Genomic DNA, 19,325 nt, shown 5'->3' with positions numbered 1-19,325 from the left:
AAATTCCAAACCTGCCTGGCAACAGACGACGCGATCGTTTGTTGCCTGGCAACGGGCGATCGCGTCGAATGACGTAGGAAGGTTCTTGAACATTCGCAAACTTTCATGCTCGTTCATTGCACTCCTTCATTGAGCGTGACAAGACAGGTTTTTGAAACCTGCTTTAAACACTCAGTTTACTAGCTAAATTCGATTAAACAATTCAATACAATACAAATATAAAGTAAAACCAAGTGTTATCTAGCGATCCGTTATCTGTATTATGTTATTTGGTGTTCGGCAACATAAGCGCGAATGGTTTTTGAAACGTGCTTTAAACACTCAGTTTACTAACTAAATTCGATTAAACAATTCAATACAATACAAATATAAAGTAAAAACAAGTGTTATCTAGCGATCCGTTATCTGTATTATGTTATTTGGTGTTCGGCACATAAGTGCGAATGGTTTTTGAAACGTGCTTTAAACACTCAGTTTACTAACTAAATTCGATTAAACAATTCAATACAATACAAATATAAAGTAAAACCAAGTGTTATCTAGCGATCCGTTATCTGTATTATGTTATTTTGGTGTTCGGCAACATAAGCGCGAATGGTTTTTGAAACGTGCTTTAAACACTCAGTTTACACTAAATTCGATTAAACAATTCAATACAATACAAATATAAAGTAAAAACAAGTGTTATCTAGCGATCCGTTATCTGTATTATGTTATTTGGTGTTCGGCAACATAAGTGCGAATGGTTTTTGAAACGTGCTTTAAACACTCAGTTTACTAACTAAATTCGGATTAAACAATTCAATACAATACAAATATAAAAGTAAAAACAAGTGTTATCTAGCGATCCGTTATCTGTATTATGTTATTTCGTCTTTGGAAACATGAGCCGAATGTTTTTTGAAACCTGCCCGGCAACGGACAACCCAATCAAATTAGTTGTCAAATTGTCAACAATTGATGACGTAGGCCGGTACAATTTTCGCCCCCGGTACAATTTTAACGTGACACAGCTCCTTCCCATGAGTTAACAATTTGCGTCAAGTAGGCTACGCTCCAAAAATGGCAGGTAAAAAATGGACAGCAAAAAGAAAATATGAAGAGGAACACAGGACATTTTTGACAGAGTGGGAGAGTTTATATTTTTTTGTTGAACGTAATGGGAAGCCATTCTGCCTTATATGCCAGGTGTCATTAGCGCAATTCAAGGCTTCAAATCTTCAGCGCCACTTCAGCTCACTCCATGCTAACTTCGACCAGGAATTTCTGAAAGGGACTGAACTTCGCAAGCACAAGTTAATCGCTTTGAAAAGGAAGGCAGAAAAGCAGACACAGATGTTCCAAAAATCTACAACGCACTCAGAGACCCTAACGCTGGCATCTTATCAACTGGCTTGGAACATTGCACGAGCTAAAAAGCCATACAATGAAGGGGAGTTTGTAAAAAAATGTCTCAGTGACGTTGTTAAAATCTTGTCTCCTGAAAACGACAAACTAAAACTAATGGTGTCAGACGTCCAACTGTCCCCCACACTGTTGAACGCAGAATATCGGACATTAACACGGCTATTGAATCGCAGTTGCACTCCGATCTTCAAGAATGCAAATATTTTAGTGTTGCATTGGACGAGTCTTGCGACATTCAGGACAAGCCACAGTTGGCAATATTTGCACGGTCGGTATCAAGTGAGTGTCATATCAGAGAAGAACTCCTTGACATTGTGCCATTGAAGGAACGAACCCGTGGAATAGATGTAAAAGAAGCGATGATGGCTGCATTTGCGAAAGTGTGAATAGTGAGTGAGTGAATAGGGAACGATTTCGAACACAGCTCATGTACCACAGCTGTGACCCGGAAATGGTGCAGCGGGTGTGATGTCATTTCGCCGTGCGAGCGGACCGGTAGGTTTCGAGCCCCTCCCCTCTCCTCTCGCAGCAGTGAGTGAATACGGCAGGTCAGCGCTACATAGTATGTTTTCCACGGTGCCAGTTAATTTCAATTACAATTTGCAGGGCTTTTTAAGTTGAAAAAATAGCTACCACAGCGCTTTAAAAAAAAATAATAAAAAATATAAAATAAAAATTAATTATTAAAATATAATTATCGCCTTTTTATCGGCTACTTGAGACGATCGACGATGGAATCCATCTATCGTCGATTGTCGATAGAATCGACTATCGGCCCATCCCTAATGTTCATGTGTACCCGTGTGTATGATGTGGCTCTTTGCAGTAACACAGTAAAAAATGTGTCTCTTAGTCTCTGACTGGTTGGCCACCCCTGCTCTATGCCAGTGGTTCTTAAACTTTTTGTCTGGCGACCCCACAAAAAAGTATTGTAAGGTCTGACGACCCCACGTTCCCCAAACCCATTCTAAGTCCTTACTCAAAATACCCCCTCAAACGTTAACAACTAAATCAAGCAAAAAATATTAAGCAAAGTAATTAGTTTTATTTATTCCATATGAACAACGACCAAGAAAACCAACAATCACGATTAAACAAGTGTAGGCTGCCGCTATCAGATCAGAACACTATGTGCGTGGCGCACGCACACACAAAAGCACACACACACACACACACACACACACACACACACACACACACACACACACACACACACACACACACACACTGACACAGCATTAGGCTTACAACGTTACATGAATTATATTTATGGCGATAACAATAACGGTATTTTTTTATTTCGCTTTTCTGGTTTACTATCTTTAACAATTTCAATGGGAAGGGTGGGCCTGCTTCCGTGAACATAGCAAGTTAATCCTAGGAGGAATTCTGCATACGGCGACACAGAGATTTTCCTCCCACATATCTCCCACTCACGGTGCTGAGCCGACATCTGTATTTATTTTTTATATATGCGAGGGACGAAAATGTCTTCTCGCACGGATAGGTCGACCCGAAAGGAGTTAGAATGTCCATGGCAGCCTTGAACAATCTGGGGTATTCCTGCGCAACAGACAGCCAGAATTCATCCAGTGATTTAGAGGCAAATGATGTCTGTATGGTTCGGTCACTGGATAGCTCAAGCAGCGCATCTTCGAGCTCAGATGACAGATCGTTTGAAGAGCAGCTGGTGAATGGTTGTCGTATCCAATCATAATTCTCCACATTTCCCGTCGGAAAATATTGATGGAATTTTTCGAGGAGGCTTTGGAGATGAACGTTGATGGAGGCCTTCAATGAATTTACATTCACGTCTTCCTCCTCCAAAAAGTCATGCAGCTCCGAAAACATCTCAAAATCCCCCCTCTCCGCACGGACTGCCCAACGCTGCAGCTTTTTTGTGAAAGCATTCACTTTGTCCGAGAAGGTCAGGATGTTAGTTTTAAGGCCTTGTAGTGACAGGTTGACATTCCGAGTCAGTGAGATGGTGCGCAAAAGCGGAGTTTGCGTCTGAGAGGAAGGTGCGCACCTCGCTTCGCAACTCTAACAGGCGTGTAAGAACCTTGCCCCGTGAAAGCCACCTAACTTCAGAATGGAAAAGAAGGGATTCGTGTGTAGACCCCATTTCCTGACAGAGAAGAGTCTAGTATTGAGTGGGTGAGATTTGATGAAATTCACGATTTTAGTTGCTGTATGCCAGGGCCTCTCTGTGGATAATGCAATGGGTGAACTTGGCATGTGGTGCAACGCTAAGGACCTTTGCTTTCAGCCCTTTATTTTTCCCCAACATAGCTGCCACACCGTCTGTGCATATGCTTAGGCAGTTGGCCCATTGCAGCCCTGCGTCTTCCATCCAACCATTGAGACAATTAAAAATGTCACTCCCGGTACACCTTCCTCCCATCGGAGAGCAGAACAGCATGTCCTTGTGAAGTTTTCCTTCATAACTGTAGCGAACAAACACCAACAATTGTGCGACACTTGTCACGTCAGTAGACTCATCTAACTGTAAAGAAAACCTGCAGTTTTTTACTCTCTCGATTATCTGACATTTCATGTCATTAGCGATCTCGATAATGCGCTTGGACACTGTATCATTGGAGAGGGGTATTTGCTTGAGCGCACTTGCAATCTTTTCACCATGCATTGCGGTGGTCATCGCAATTGCTGCAGGGAGGATGAGGCTTTCGGCAATTGTGTGTAGCTTGTGTGCTTTTGCCACAAGGTGGGCCACTTCGTAGGAAGCTGCCAAGGCTTTGGCGGGCAAGGTTGCTTGCTCATGCACTGCGGTCTTCTGACCTTGCAGGGCAGCTTCTTTTTGCAGAAAGAAAGTCATTTGTTTCGTAGCGTCCTCGGGATGGCGGGTTTCGAGATGTCGTTTCATTTTGACAGGTTTTAAGCTCTCATTCGCCAGAACATCGCCGCAAATCACACATTGTGGGTGGTCGAGGTTACCTTTTACTTGGCAAGTGAATCCATATTTCAGAAATTCTTTCTGATAATAACGACGCCTCGTTTGTTATTTTTTATTCTCACCGGCCTGTAGACTTGTCCCATCTGAGGATCGCGGAGGAGTAGACGCACTGGTAGATGGCACTTCCGAGCTTTTGTTCGATTTTTTTGTTCGATTTTACCTCTCCATTTTGGCTTGTAGGCTACCTATGTATTTTTTATTTTGTTCTACTTAAAATGGCGGAGGGAGCAGATAGTTACATTGTTTCTATCAGGGGAGTAGCCCATTGGCTGAACCAGATCTCGTTGAAAGACGAAAACATATTTTCTCTCTTCTCGACTTAACTGCGTGTAAAGAAGAAAAGTGTAGTAGAGTTCATACGTTTCAGAACAGAGGATGCGTATATATCAATGTCCGTGTGGGAGTCGATGGTGGCCTGAGTGGCAAAATCCCTCCAGACAGTGCTACCAAAGCGCTGCTGAAGTGCAGAGTCTGCACCCTCTGGCCAAACCTTGACTGTCCTCACTGTGGGTTTCACCCGTCTGATGAGTGGGGAGTACTTAGGCAGTAGGAACAAAGAGAGGTGGTCAGATTGACCAAGGTGGGGGAGGGGGACGGCTTTGTAAGCATCAGCTATGTTTGTGTAAACATGGTCTCATGTCTTGTCTCCTCTAGTGGGGCAGGAGACATGTTGGCGGAATTTGGGGAGTACAGACTTTAGGTTGGAGTGGTTGAAGTCACCCGCAACAATAAAGGCTGCCTCGGGGGTCAAAGTCTGTTGTTTACTAATTGCATTGTGCAGTACTTTCATTGCAAATGCAGCATTAGCGTCCGGGGGAATGTAGGCTGCAGTCACAATGGTGGATGTAAACTCACTGGGCAGATAGAAAGGTCTACATTTCAGCATGAGATATTCTATGTTATCCGAGCAGTGACTCTCGATGGTGGTAGTGTCCGTGCACCAAGCTTTGTTAACATAAATACATAGACCCCAACCTCTAGTCTTACCGGACTCCTTCGTTCTGTCTGCACGGAGAGTGTAGCGTTCTGCTAGATCGATGGCACTATCCGGAACGTTGCTGTTGAGCCAGGTTTCTGTGAAAATCATTGTAAAGCGCTTTGAGTGGTGGTTAGAATGGTGCTGTATAAATGCACTAAATTGATGATGCATAGTTGGCTTTGACAGGGCAGAATGGTGGTTTTGACTGATTTCTTATTCCTAAAAGCTATTTCCAGCCAACAGCTTCAAAAACATGTTTTCTGGAACTCATATAGGTGTTTACTTGTTGGGTAAACCCCATAATATGTCTCCTTTAGGCATGACCAACATAATGCCTATTAATAGTGGGTTTTTTTCAAATCATAACACACGCTATAACAATTCACATTCATGTAAACGTGGTTTCATACATCAATTGGTAGACAGGCAGGTAGATGTTATTCAAAATAAATTCAATAATATTATATCAATGATTATTAATAGGCTTATCATTATATTCATCCTATTTTTATAATAACATATATGTTTAATATAATTAGTTTTTGTTAGAATCAGACATCATTTGAATGTTTTAAAATGTTTTGAATTGGTACAGGCACGCAGCGGACAGGCGTCTGTGGCTTGGTCCTGAGTGGCGGCTGGCGGCCGGGGACGCGGAAGCGAAAGACGGAAGCCCGGAAGGAAGGATAACTGTCAGAGAAATCGCAGAATTTGACCAAATTTTCGGACCGGAGTCGATCGTTTTATACAACAACTACCCGTATTCCACATCGGCCCTCGCTGCAATGATTCTGCTAGAGATCAACAACCGGATCATAGAGGAAACGCTGTCGCTTAAGTTCGACGGCGCGTCCAACGGGTGAGTTATATCTCTGTTGCTAACCGGCTAACAGGCTAACCTAAGGTTTTTCCATTATCATTTCTCAGCAATTCTGAACGATTATAATATAGTTTAGATATGTAAAATACAAGCATTCCCCGGGACACATCCTTAACACCAGCCCCGGTCAAAAGCTTTTATATAATATATATTAGCTTGACTTTAGCTGGGTTTGGCCGAGCGGTGGGGTGTGTCTGTGGCTCCCATCTCCTGTCTGAGGCTCCTGCTGACGGCTACCTCACTGCTGAGCTACAGCACTACACAACCCAACACATCAACATAAACACTGCAACATCCAACACGCTGTGTGACACATGATCACACGTTGAATCCGAGATCAACTAAATCCAAACCGCAGATCCCCGGGGACGAGAATGCGAGATGGAAGATATTTAATTTATCATTAAATTATCCCAATTGAATGCGACTATTTGGCAGGAATTCACACTGGATGGTTCTACAGCGTCCTGATCTAACATGTCTGTTCAGTGCACACTACATGGCGATGTATCGTCTGAAAGCTAATGTGTAATGAAAGCTAGACTATGCAGGCCGTCGCCCTTTCACACACTTCCGCGTTCCTGCTCCAGTCTGGTCAAGTTTCTGCAACGCCTGCAGCTCTGTTTCTGCACACATAACTGCTTTTGAAGTCCTTGCAAGGTGGAGCATGGTGTATAGTACAATTGTATACATTAAGTCCTACGAATACAACATTTACCAATAAATGCAATATAATTTATGAGAGAATTCAAATGTTGTGTGTTAATTTAAACATGGGATCATATTTTTGATTTTGGGTTATTTTACACTGATGAGCACTGTGCGGTTTTAAAGCTGTGTTTAAAGTGTTGCTTGAAACATCAAACTGATTTTCTCATTTCAGAACAAAACCGGAGGCTGTGGAGGTGACCTTTGCAGGTGGGGTTGTGTGACTATTCAAATTACGTTTGGATATTTCAAACTGTTCTCCTGCACCTTACCCCCGTTTTATTTAGCTTGTCTTCATCCAAAGAGTTACTTTTCACATCTTCATCCGATCCTTATAGAACAACTATGCACAGCAAATACAACATTTAGCAAATTTAATACAAAACATTTAGTACAAAAACTTTTAGTATCCCGAACCACGTCAACATCCAATGGGGTGCAATTGTTCAGCAGAACCTATATTAGGATTTGTTTTTACAAACCGGCAAATGAATGCTACCATAGCAACACACTTCCCTAATTATCATCCATTAATGCCAGGCCTTCTGTGCGCATATGTGTTGTTCCCCTCTGGTGTCTTGTGCATTATGTCATCGGGTAGAATAAGGGAGGCTGGGTTAACTCACTAAGGTTCGCTGAAAGACCCTGGGTTCAATTCCTTTTGTCCATAGCCTTACCCGTAGGCATCAGTGAGCATGAGCTCAACCCCTACCTGCTCCTTAATGACAGAACTCCTATCTCCCATTGGTGTTAAAACCTCCCTGCTAAACGACTCGATAGTTAATTGTCAGTTATTGGAGGGACAGATGAAGTGCTGGACCTCAACCCTCCCTGCCTCTCCCAGACTTTGATGGCGTCCTCTACCACATCTCCAACCCCAACGGAGAGAAGACCAAGGTGATGGTCAGCATCTCCCTCAAGTTCTACAAGGAGCTGCAGGAGCATGGCGCGGATGAGGTACACACACACAGAGAGAGAGAGAGAGAGAGAGAGAGAGAGAGAGAGAGAGAGGAGGAGAGAGAGAGGAGAGAGAGAGGAGAGGGAGAGAGATGCGAGAGAGGAGCTGAGCGGAGAGGAGAGGAGGGAGGGGAGAGGAGAGTGGAGAGGAGAGAGAGAGAGAGGGGGAGAGAGAGAGAGGAGGGAGGAGAAGAGAGAGAGAAGAGAGAGAGAGAGAGAGAGGAGAGAGAGAGAGAGAGAGAGAGAGAGAAGAGGAGAGAGAGGAGAGAGAGAGAGAGAGGAGAGAGAGAGAGAGAGAGAGAGAGAGAGAGAGAGAGAGAGAGAGAGAGAGACCACTTATTTGAACTCTGTTGCGGACTAACTAACTCTGGTCCACTTAAGGACGGGGCTTCGAAGAGAACCCTAATGAATCTCTTGCTCCTATATGTAGCAGTGAAAGCAGCTTGGTTATTTGAAGCACTTGATGTACTTGAATGATTTGTGCACTTTTGGGGTACTATCTTCATGGTTTCATGCCCTTATTGTGAGTCACCTTGGACCATAGCATCAACTAATTACATGTTATGTTACTCCGGTTCACTTCAGGTGTGAACCTAACACGACTATAGGAAGCAAACTGGAAATAATACTATTTAGCCAGGTGTAAAAACGAACCTTTCCTGCATTCAAATGAGTTGCGGTCAGACATGGTGATATCAGGATGTGAAAGCGTTCATTGAAATATGTTTGGACGACTATATAAAGCATTTGCTAATGGTGGAAAAAACATCAAGCAGCAAAACGAAAACGCAAGACTGCCCAAGGTTGATCCACTATTATTGTCCATTTACATTCAGGGCATTTAGCAGAGTTTTTTTTTCCAAAGCCACTTACAATAAGCACATTTGTCAGAAGAAAGAGAAGCAACAATATATCGCTGTCGGTACAGTAAGGATGTTCATAGAACCATGGGCCAAGCACCAACATCACTACGTTAACCCATTGCCTGTATACAACAAAGATAGTTAGGATAAGATGCTACACAACTAAGTACTATAGATGTGTCACAAGGATGGGTTGTTAGTTTCCCTCTAACCCATGGTTTCTCAACGGGGGCGTTCGCACAACCTAGGGGGGTGCTGGGAACCTGATTCCATTTTTGGTAAAAAAAAAAATCGTATTTTTTATTATTATTATTTTTTTGGGTGAAAAAGTAGGCTACCTGAAATAAATAGCCTATTTTCATTTATTGGTTTCCAACCCCTCTACCGTCTCAGCTACTTTTTACTGTCTATGCGCAGTGGAACAGTGATGTGGGGGGCGCCAGAGGATCATGGTAAGGTCAGGGGGGCGTTTGCTCAAAAAAGGTTGAGAACCACTGCTCTAACCCAACAAAGTCCTGTGTGATCGCTAACCAAACAAAATGACAATTTAACAAGCACCAACCTCGTCCCTATCTCTGACCAGTCGTAATGGCTAGCAGAAACCCTGCAAGGGATTCATAATTAATGATGCATTTTTCACGATATGAATCAGTTCATGTCGAATATGTGAGCGTAATGGGTTCATTCTAAAGGGTCTACGTGCTCCTGGGGTTTCACCACATGCTGAGCCGGTGAGGCCGTCTCTCTCTCTCTCTCTCTCTCTCTCTCTCCATGTATGGTAGAATGCTGCCTGGGCCCCTCTTAGAAACAGGAAGTGAGCTATCTGACTCACCCCAGGCCAGGAAGGGGGGGTGTGTGTGTGTGTGTGTGTGGTAGGGATGGGCACGAGTAGTAAATTCCAAACTCGAGTGATCGAAGGAATTCCTCGAGGATCAATCGAGTACTCGTTAAATCAAATCTATTTTTAGAATGCAACGCATCTGCAGCAGGAATAGGCCTGATGATGAACGGCAATATTACCAACCAAACATGTAATGCTTATTCTCCATCAAAACAGTCAGAGTTATCAGAGTATTCATTATTTATTTTTGCAAACGTTCAAAACACATTTTCCTTACAAAAATAAATATGCGTCCCACAATTTAAATCACGTCGAACCAAGGCCTGTAACAGTTTAAAAAAAACGAAACAAGTAGCCTAACCATTGCAAATAAATGCTTAATGCTGCAAATAAAACGGCAGCAAATGGACTATGGAAATACTCAGCGTTGTGATCTTCTCTACATGCCCGGGATTACAGCTGCGTCTTGCGGCGGTGAAAATAGCCGACACACTTTCACTTTCACCGTTGCTGCGGGTCTGCTTTGCCGACAGAAAATTGATACATTTGCTTCAGAAAACTTTGTTTGTGTGTGTATATGCAAACTCGAGTTTGCCTGTCCACCAACCGAGTTCATTTGTAACGAGGAGTACTCGAGTAATCCAACGACAGTCCCTCTCCTTTTTACTTCTTCATATTGTTAACATCCCCCTCCCCTACCGCTCTGTATCTTTGCAAGCAAGAGGCAGATCAGGGGAAATTAGACTCTGCTGGATCGGGTTCGACGAGTTTGCACTGTGGAGTCCATTTAGTGAGACTTGGAGGGAGAAGAAACTCACCTGTGGATAAGGGGTTTGTTTGGAGAGATAAGGAACATGGTTGTGGTGAACGTTGCGAGTGCAGACATGCCCTGCTGGCATTCTTCCATCAAATGGACTACAGGTCCCACAATGCCCCTGGGAATGTACCAGGTTTCCTCCTATACAGATTTGGATTCAAATGCTTTTCAGTTATTCAGGCTTCTTTTTTTTGTTTTGGGTAATAATTGAATCTTCACGTCTGTAATGTATTAACACAAAATAATGATGACGGTTTATATTCTGCATTCATTCTCGTGGGAGTATATTATTTTCTGCAATGTTATCTACAGACGATGATTTAAATGGGAGAAAAAAAGATAAAGAGATAAAAAGTTCTGAATCAGATTATACTATTTATGTTCTGAGATGAGTAAAGTCCCTCTGACTATATCTTAAAGGAGACTTATTATACCATCAGATGTGAGTGTGATTAGCCTTACAAGCCGTTTCGAAAATCTGCCCCATATGACATCACTAGTGGGCATGTCCACCTAGATCTGTGCTGGATAGATCAGTCTACCAGCCTACCCAGTGGACTGAGGTAAACGTTGCTCATCTATCCAGCACAGATCTAGGTGGACACGCCCACTAGTGATGTCATATGTGACCAATTTTCGAAACGGCTTGTAAGGCTAATCAAACTCACACCTGGTGGTATAATATGTCTCCTTTAAATCACTGGGTTCGATCCCCATGTCTGCCGTCTTCCTGTTGGGCTAGTGCAAGAGATGGCCAGTCTGCTCCTTAAATCCCATTTGGCCAACGGCCCTTCAACAGTCACTTCGTATAAAAGCGTCCGCTAAAATAAAGATAATATCAAAACGGGTTAACGACCAAACGTACATACCTAACCCAAGGCATCATTCCTCTTCCTCGACCAATTAGAGCTTAGCGGTCAAAACCACTTGGAAACAATCAACAATACATTTGACAGAAGGTGTAATCTTTACGATAAGTGCATTCCCCTATCAGTGCGTTGTCAAGCGTCCTCTACCAATCTGTACATTAGGGCCATACCTCACACACATTTGCATACATCTGGGGCGGCGGCGTTAGTCTGTCATTCCCCGGCAGAGAGACAGGCACACACACAGACAGACCTGTTTAAAGATCTCTGCCTCGGCTGGTATAAATTATAGCCTCCCGCACTACAGCTGGTTCTGAGGAGTGGGGGGTTACTGCCTTTTGTTATGCAACCATTACACATCTTCTGGTATTAAGCTTATTATGATTATTAGTGTTTAGGCTGGTATGACTTTAAACTTGCCTTGCCTCAAGCCAAATCAGCAAAGGACAATACATTTAAGGGCATCATGTGCATGAAAGAACATTTGAAAAATAACCCTTTAAATGGACACTTCTGATGAGATTTCTTTGGGGAAAAATGTACAGATTAAGCTTCCAAATTTGACATGACATAACCAACAGAGTCAAGATATCTGCTGAGACCAGATCATTGTGCAAATTTGCATTGAACTTGGCAGAAACATGCCTTATTTTTTTCCACTGTTGTCTGGTACTGACAACAGTGCCGCTGCTGAATTCATATAGGGGAAACACTGGTTGAGGAATAAATATGCTGGACCAGGGAATGAGAATTTATCTCAAGTGGTATCACTCTACTCCTGTTTAAAACAAAAGTTTAACTATTAACAAAGGGCAATTTTTTACAACTATTAATACAATTTAAAGGAGGAAGTGAAATGTAAGTATCCATATAGACAATTCTATCATGTCCTCTTTTCTCTGCAGCTGCTGAAGCGAGTCTATGGGAACTTCTTGGTGTCGCCTGAGTCTGGTAGGTTCTGCTTTACGACTCCTGCATGCATTTACACATTGTTAAACCCCACTATTATTTCACAGTAAAAGCCATGATGCGTGACTGAAGTCCTATTGATTCACTCAAAGCTTATCAGTTCCTGAGGACTCATACCAAAGGTACATTGTTGCCTTGTTAATGACAGGATTTGTTCAGGGCGGCTAGTGTTTTAGAGGAATTTCTGACTCATGTCAAGTGTGTCTACATAACTTGAATATCATTACTGGCTATGCCTTGTCTTTGTTTTGTCCCGCGAACAAAGAGTTCAATATTTGCCATTTTGCGAAATGTCAATTATAATGAAGATGTATGTCACGAAAAGCTACTTTGAAAAAATCTGAATCTCCCACAAATTATACAAAAAACATTGAAAACCATCTGCGGCCTTCCTGTTTAGAGCCCATTCTGATTGGCTGTCTCTCTCCCTTATTCTCTTTCTTATTCGCTACTTTTATTTTACGATTACGTTTTTTTCTTTGGTTATTCCCTTGGAATAAATAGTAAAATCTGAGTAATCTCCCCCCTTCTCTCTGTTTTGCTGCCCGCCTCTGTCCTGTGCTCTCTGATTGGCTGTGTGTCCCCCAGGCTACAACGTGTCCTTGCTGTATGACCTGGATGCGGTCCCGGCCGACAAGCAGGACGTGATCCACCAGGCGGGCATGCTGAAGAGGAACTGCTTCGCCTCAGTCTTCGAGAAGTACTTTAAGTTCCAGGAGGAGGGTCGGGAGGGCGAGGCCCGGGCCGTGGTCCACTACCGGGACGACGAGTCCATGTGAGGACGCTTGCACCTTCTCGTTTCATGTTGTTCTTCTAAACACTTGGCATTAGGGGGGAACAGCGATATATCGGCGCATTTCTTCGTGCGATAAGTGGATCGATACACTGGCGCCAATATAATATATAATATCCAGGGGTTTTTCTAGAAAAAAAAAGTAGCAGGGAGCAGACCCCTGCGCAAAGCCCAGGGAACAACGCGACCGAGGCGGGGGATGGTGTGGAAGGGGGGTCTCCCCCTTCCACGGCGCGAAGCCTTGAAAAAATAATTGTTAAATGGTACATTCTGAGGCTATCTTAGAGAGAAATTCTAGCTCTTGTGGTCATCCTGAAAAACTAAAATACTATCAACTTTTGGTAGACTTGTACAACTTTACCCTAAAAATATTGGCTAAACTTTTATTAAGTAGGACAAATCACAACAGCAGCCGTCTGCTCCTGAGACTGCCCCAACGGCTCACTGCCTTGTCAAAATCAAATTGATAAATTGCAGGCCCCTCAATACTGATCCTGAGGAGGTGGTTCAGGGTAGCGTTAGTCATGGTAGACCTCCTGTGCCATGCCTCTATGGAACAAGTTTTGGGGCTCTAGAGTCAATAATGGCGACGCTATAGAAATGTTACTACAGTATTGTTGTCGTTTTCAGTTTTGCACTTTGCAGACGGTCCCTAAACTCGCGGCTGAAAGCCGACTGCTCGAAGCCAATGCAATTCAGTTTTGCACTTCGCAGACGGTCCCTAAGCTCGCGGCTGAAAGCCGACTGCTCGTAGAAGCCAATGCAATTCACCGTTCGCTAAAGACGGCTCGTTTGGATGAAAACTATGTTGTAGCTGGTTCTCTGGGTTACTACACTTTTATTGGGCTAATTCGGCCGTGCAGCTGCCATTTAGTTCCCTGCTACGGGTTCCCTGGTAACAGGGAACCCTGTTCGACTGTTCGTTTTGCTCTCGCAAAACTCTTGATCAACACTCAGCATTTGTTTATTTCTGTCGTTCATTGAAACCGCTTTGTGCAGAGAGAACTGGAATGGTCTTGTATACTTGCTTAGCATCTTAGCGCCTAGACCAAATACATAGCAGCTAATAACTTTAACGTTAGCATGTCGACTCGGTCTGGGAACTCCAATTCGGATCGGAATATTTTTGGAGTAATTATGGAGTATGTTATTTGAGGATCAGACACATTGTCAGGTGGTGGTGTTGGGATATTTTCGCGGAGAAAAGATCGTTTTGAGAAATAGTGTATGTTGTACAGCAGCATGTAAGTACAGATCCAAGTCTGACAGGTTCAGTCGGCATTTCGGTAGGATGGCGCACGCCGGGAGTATCGGGGCGCAGCGCCCCTGTTCCCTTGTTTAGAAAAAACCCTGATATCAATATAATATATATATATAGATTTTTTAAGAATTTATTTTGCATTTTTATGCCCTATTCCTGAAGAGTAAGACAGGAAATATCGCCCCAAATATCGATAATTTTAGTCAATAAAATAAGGCGCTCTAACCAGATTTCCCTGCTTCTCGAGGAATCATAATATGATTATAGGCAACTTGAACGGAAGTTAACTAACCAAAGAAACAGTCAAAAACTCACTTTGGACTGTGAACAAAGACCGAAATCCAACACCTTACCTTTTCAGTTATTTTGTATTCATCGTTAGATATACATCGTGATGTATCGTTATGGAATAGTCTAACAATATGTTGTTTATCTCAGAATCCCTGTATCGCCATATTTTCGGTATTGCGGGCCATGCATCGTATCATCGTGAGGAACCCTGTGATTCCCACCCCTACTTGGTGGGAGTTATGACTTTAATCTCCAAATTCTGACTTTAAAGTCAGACCTTTCAACGGCCAACTGTCATGATCCACTTCATTTGACATGATGGTTTTAATGTCTACCCCCGGCAGGTACCTGGAGGCTAAGAAGGACCGCGTCACCGTGGTGTTCAGCACCGTGTTCAAAGATGATGATGACGTCATCATCGGGAAGGTCTTCATGCAGGTGGGGACAACAAGATGCTAACCCCACACGCTAGCGGTTGGACCGCTTGGTTTAAAGAAAAGTTGTTTTTTTTTCTGTAACATGAGAAAGTTTAGAAGTATTTTTTCTTTTCATTTAGATGTTCATTTCAACCTCCTAATACAGGCCGTCTGCTGCTTTTCTTCAATGTCTGAAACTGGCATTTCGTCGTCAGTAATGGCAGTTAATTGCCAAGTAATTATTAATTAGCTTTATACACATGCATCTCGTGTGTGTAGGAGTTCAAGGAGGGCCGGCGGGCCAGCCACACGGCCCCCCAGGTCCTGTTCAGCCACAGGGAGCCCCCCCTGGAGCTGAAGGACACAGACGCCGCCGTCGGGGACAACATCGGATACATCACCTTCGGTCTGTTAACCGCTAACCATGAACCCACATACCGACATTGATGACTGTCGGTATGTGGGGGAACATCTGAAATTAAGAAAATGTAATGACTCATTGTGTGGTTCTTCTGTGGCCCTTGCAGTGCTGTTCCCACGTCACACCAGCCTCAACTCCAGGGACAACACCATCAACCTCATCCACACTTTCCGCGACTACCTGCACTACCACATAAAGTGCTCCAAGGTCAGTGCATTGCTCCCCCCCCCCCCCCGCCCCAACGTCGCACCCGGCCAATCAGTCTATAGTGGACGCAAGTGACTGCTCCCGTCCTGCAGAGGGCGCTATAGTGGATCTGCCCTTATTTAAAGAGCATCAACTATGTTTTGTTTTGTTTGGAAATTCTCACGTAAGATAAAAATCAAGACATTGTATCGCAATATTTACCGAACTGGGGTCATCACCCACATGTTCTCAAACAATAAAAAGATAGTATTCATTTCTTAATTCAATTTAACAAACAAGAAGGCACGGAATCAAATTATTAGTGAAGGGTGGCCCCTTGAAGGTTCTCCTGTCCAAAGTGGTACGGTTCACGGTCCAGTGAAGGTTGCCCCTCCCCCTTCAGAACAGTTTTTCTGGTATTTTAAGAGACATTAAGATATGTCACCTCTGAGTGCATATGGATTTGGAGCATCATTGATTTGATCCGTTACAGAGAACCATATTATCCATGATCGATGGTGTTTGGCGGTGTATGGATCAAATAGTTTTTAGTCCAGAGCTGCAACACATTAATTCCTGGTCACTCTCAACATATGAACCTGTCACTAGCCACTGCTCTCAAACACTCAAAATCAAAACATAGTCATTATCATCATGCGATGAAGGATTATGGTCATTCCCCCCCCATCCTAAACCTTCATTATTAGAATCATCCATATTTCACCAATCAGGATGATGGTTAGCCAGAGAGACCGAGAAACTAATCGAACACAAGCTCTAAATCTCTGTACTCTCCTGTACTGTAATCTGTTTGGTGGCAATTTTTTACATATTGATTGTCAGGTAATCCTGTGTGTGTGTAATCGAGTTCATAGCTTTCAATATAGATGCTTGACGCTGTATTTAAAATATCTTTACAACCTTAAAATATAACGAGTCAACATTTTTTCAAAACAAATTCCCAGTCAAAATGTACACTTTCCAAAGTACCGTTATTAATTACTATGCAGCAACAAACGGAACACAAACATACTCAGTAGAAAGGACACACTGGTGTTCTTCATATATGTAATAATACTGTTAATAAGGGTTTCTACTATATTCAAGAATGCAAGGTTGCAAAGTTTGAAAGAGGCCATTTTGTGTCCTCAGGCCTACATTCACACACGCATGAGGGCCAAGACCTCAGACTTCCTCAAGGTGCTGAACAGGGCCCGCCCCGACGCTGAGAAGAAGGAGATGAAGACCATCACGTAAGTTCATCTTCCTCCTCCTCATCTTCATGTTCCCCCTCTCCTCTTCCCCTCCTTCTCTTCATAATGTTCCCCTCCTCTTCATCATCTTCCCCATCCTCTTCATCTTCTCCATCCTCCATCGCCCCCATCTCTTTTTCTCCCCCTCCGCCATGTGACGGTCCACTGTTCTTTGGACTATTTTTGACCAATCATTTAACCGAAAATAGGCATACAGAAGTGTTTATCCAAATTAGGTGTGTATCTGTTCTGAGCACCCACACACTCCCACACTGTATCTGAGGCATGCCGCTTGGCTATAAAAATATTTAAGCTGCTAGGTTTCAGTTGCAACAAGAGTGTGTGTGTGTGTGACTTGGAAAAGTATGTTATTGACCTTATTCCTCCAGATGTCTTATCTACAGCTGCGCTAACACATACTTGTATAGTTGCACATAGTTCCCTATCGCTCTACAGGAATCTGTTCTTCATAGCTTTTTATTTTTCATAAGGGCCTTCTTCTTCTTCTGTGTTTAATGCGTAACTGATGATACACTCTCTTATCAGTCTCCTCCACGCTCTTGTGGTTTTGGTCGGTAATAAACTGCTAAACTGGGCCGACGGGTTGTGGGTTCGATCCCAACTGTTTTTTTCCAGGGGCAAGACTTTTACACGCTGAGGGCACAACCACATCCCCCCCGACCACCACACGACGACCAATCAGAAAGCGACGAACTGGACACGCCCACAAGGAGTCAGACGCAAAGGCCACATTGGACAGGACTTCAGGATGACCGCCCCACCCCCCCCTCCCCTCTCCCCTCTCCCCCTCCCTCCTCTCTCCCCTCTCCCCTTCCCCCCCTCCCTCCTCTCTCCCCTTCCCCCCTCCCTCCTGACCCAAAATCCCAGGAAAACATGTCCAGGCTGTTATGTTTTTTATTTGATCATTATTTTCCATTATTGTTAGAGTTGCCTGTTTGATTCAAGACGGCTCCACTTAGGGATTCCGAGGCTTAAAGATGATGTGGAGGGGGTGGGGGGGGGGAATAAGACAAGACACAAAATATGGGCATTTGTTGTTCCTTGCTTTGCATAGTTAAAGAGAATTACTAGTCCTATATAAATATATATATATATGAAAAAAAACAAGAAATTTTTGATATATCTTTTACTCCATTGGGTACTCTTGCCTTGCCTCCCCCTCCTCTCGAACCCCCGTCCTAACCCCCAGATGTGTTCCCCCAACCCTCCCCTTTTAAGTATTACCAAGGCATACAATGACGTCCGAACTCCCCTTCCTTTCCCCTCTCTCTCTCCCTCCCCCTTTCTATCTTGCCCTCTCCCTCTGCCTTCATGTTGTGGTTACCATTGTCATTGGGAAAAAAATTAAATCACTTACAAAACAATCACATCTATCTAGTGTGGTTTGTCTCATGTGCGTGAAAAGAAAAAAATATAATAAACAGTTCTTTGGGACTTGGAAAACTTTTCGAACCCAGTTGTTTCTCCATCAGTTGACCTCGACTACATTTAAACCAGGAAAGACGAGTCTAATGAAGCACTACATTTATTGACACCATCCAATGATTATTCATGGGGACGATGGGTCCATGAAGAACAGTAGGTCGTGAACTGCCTGTGACGGTGTCTGGACGCTGATGGTGCTGTGACTGGAGAAATCATCTCTTCCTCTGGACAGGTTGAGCGGCAGGGGATGAGGGCTGCAATGAGTCTCAATGAACAACAGAGACGAGCATGAAGGAGAGATGGTTACAGTGGGGGAGACCCCCTGATTGACACTTGAGACCCCCTGAAAGCCTCAACTGCAACATTGTGGGGGGGCTCTGGAAAAATCTTTAAAGACGGGCAGATTAAGATGTCATTAATTGAAGACAAGGATTTGTGGTGTTGTATTGTCAAACAAGGACAGCAAGAAGAGTTAAGAAAATGATGTCCCCTCAGTATCTTCGCTCCAGATATCAAATGGGATAAATCCATAAAATACCTAGGAATCTCATTACCTGTAGACCTATCCAAATTAGAAGATTGCCCTCTTAAAAAAAATTCAGCAGACATTAACAGGTGGTATTTAAAGGGGTAGTTCGGAATTTTGGACATAGGGCCTGATTCCGAAGTGAGCATTGGTATTCTATATCACTGGAGACAGTTTTCAACACATTTTCATTCAGTCCTTCTAGTTGCAGAGAGAATGGGAGAAGTTGGCCGCTCGTGCTAGGCTAGCGCACGTCAACGGGCAATGCTAGCCTGCTATTAAAAACAGTCTTTACCCACTCCACAGTACACCCGAGGTAAATCAATTAACGACAGACTATAAATCTAAATGTCTGTTTATAGAATAATTTAGAAATAAAACCAACCTTGCATTGCATTGCATTTGAGGAATTACGGGGTCTCAGCAGCAGTGTTTTATATTCCTGTACATAGGCTACGGCAGCGGCGG

The 19,325-nt window shown here is 43.4% G+C and overlaps 2 protein-coding genes across 2 annotated transcripts in view; one reads left to right on the top strand and one right to left on the bottom strand.

The window, feature by feature from the left end:
* Nucleotides 1-5,778, bottom strand: part of LOC130381589 (C-X-C chemokine receptor type 2-like) — a 42,108-nt gene extending 36,330 nt beyond the window's left edge. Inside the window, exon 1 of the mRNA XM_056589261.1 lies at nucleotides 5,369-5,778. The gene's annotated coding sequence lies outside the window, so the exon portion shown is untranslated. The remainder of the gene's footprint in view (nucleotides 1-5,368) is intronic.
* Nucleotides 5,779-5,989: 211 nt separating this feature from the next.
* Nucleotides 5,990-18,592, top strand: arpc2 (actin related protein 2/3 complex, subunit 2). Its single transcript, XM_056589262.1, has 10 exons — nucleotides 5,990-6,219; nucleotides 7,124-7,158; nucleotides 7,793-7,905; nucleotides 12,201-12,246; nucleotides 12,853-13,039; nucleotides 14,954-15,047; nucleotides 15,305-15,431; nucleotides 15,553-15,653; nucleotides 16,785-16,885; nucleotides 17,522-18,592. Exons 1-10 carry the CDS (start codon nucleotides 6,146-6,148, stop codon nucleotides 17,541-17,543), a joined length of 900 nt encoding a protein of 299 aa, XP_056445237.1. The 5' UTR covers nucleotides 5,990-6,145; the 3' UTR covers nucleotides 17,544-18,592.
* Nucleotides 18,593-19,325: the final 733 nt, after the last annotated feature.

This window comes from Gadus chalcogrammus, chromosome 4 (genome assembly GCF_026213295.1).
Source record: "Gadus chalcogrammus isolate NIFS_2021 chromosome 4, NIFS_Gcha_1.0, whole genome shotgun sequence".
In the NCBI taxonomy this organism is placed as follows: Eukaryota; Metazoa; Chordata; class Actinopteri; order Gadiformes; family Gadidae; genus Gadus; species Gadus chalcogrammus.
The sequence above is the reverse complement of the archived record's forward strand: the minus strand, read 5'-3'. Positions and strand labels throughout refer to the sequence as shown.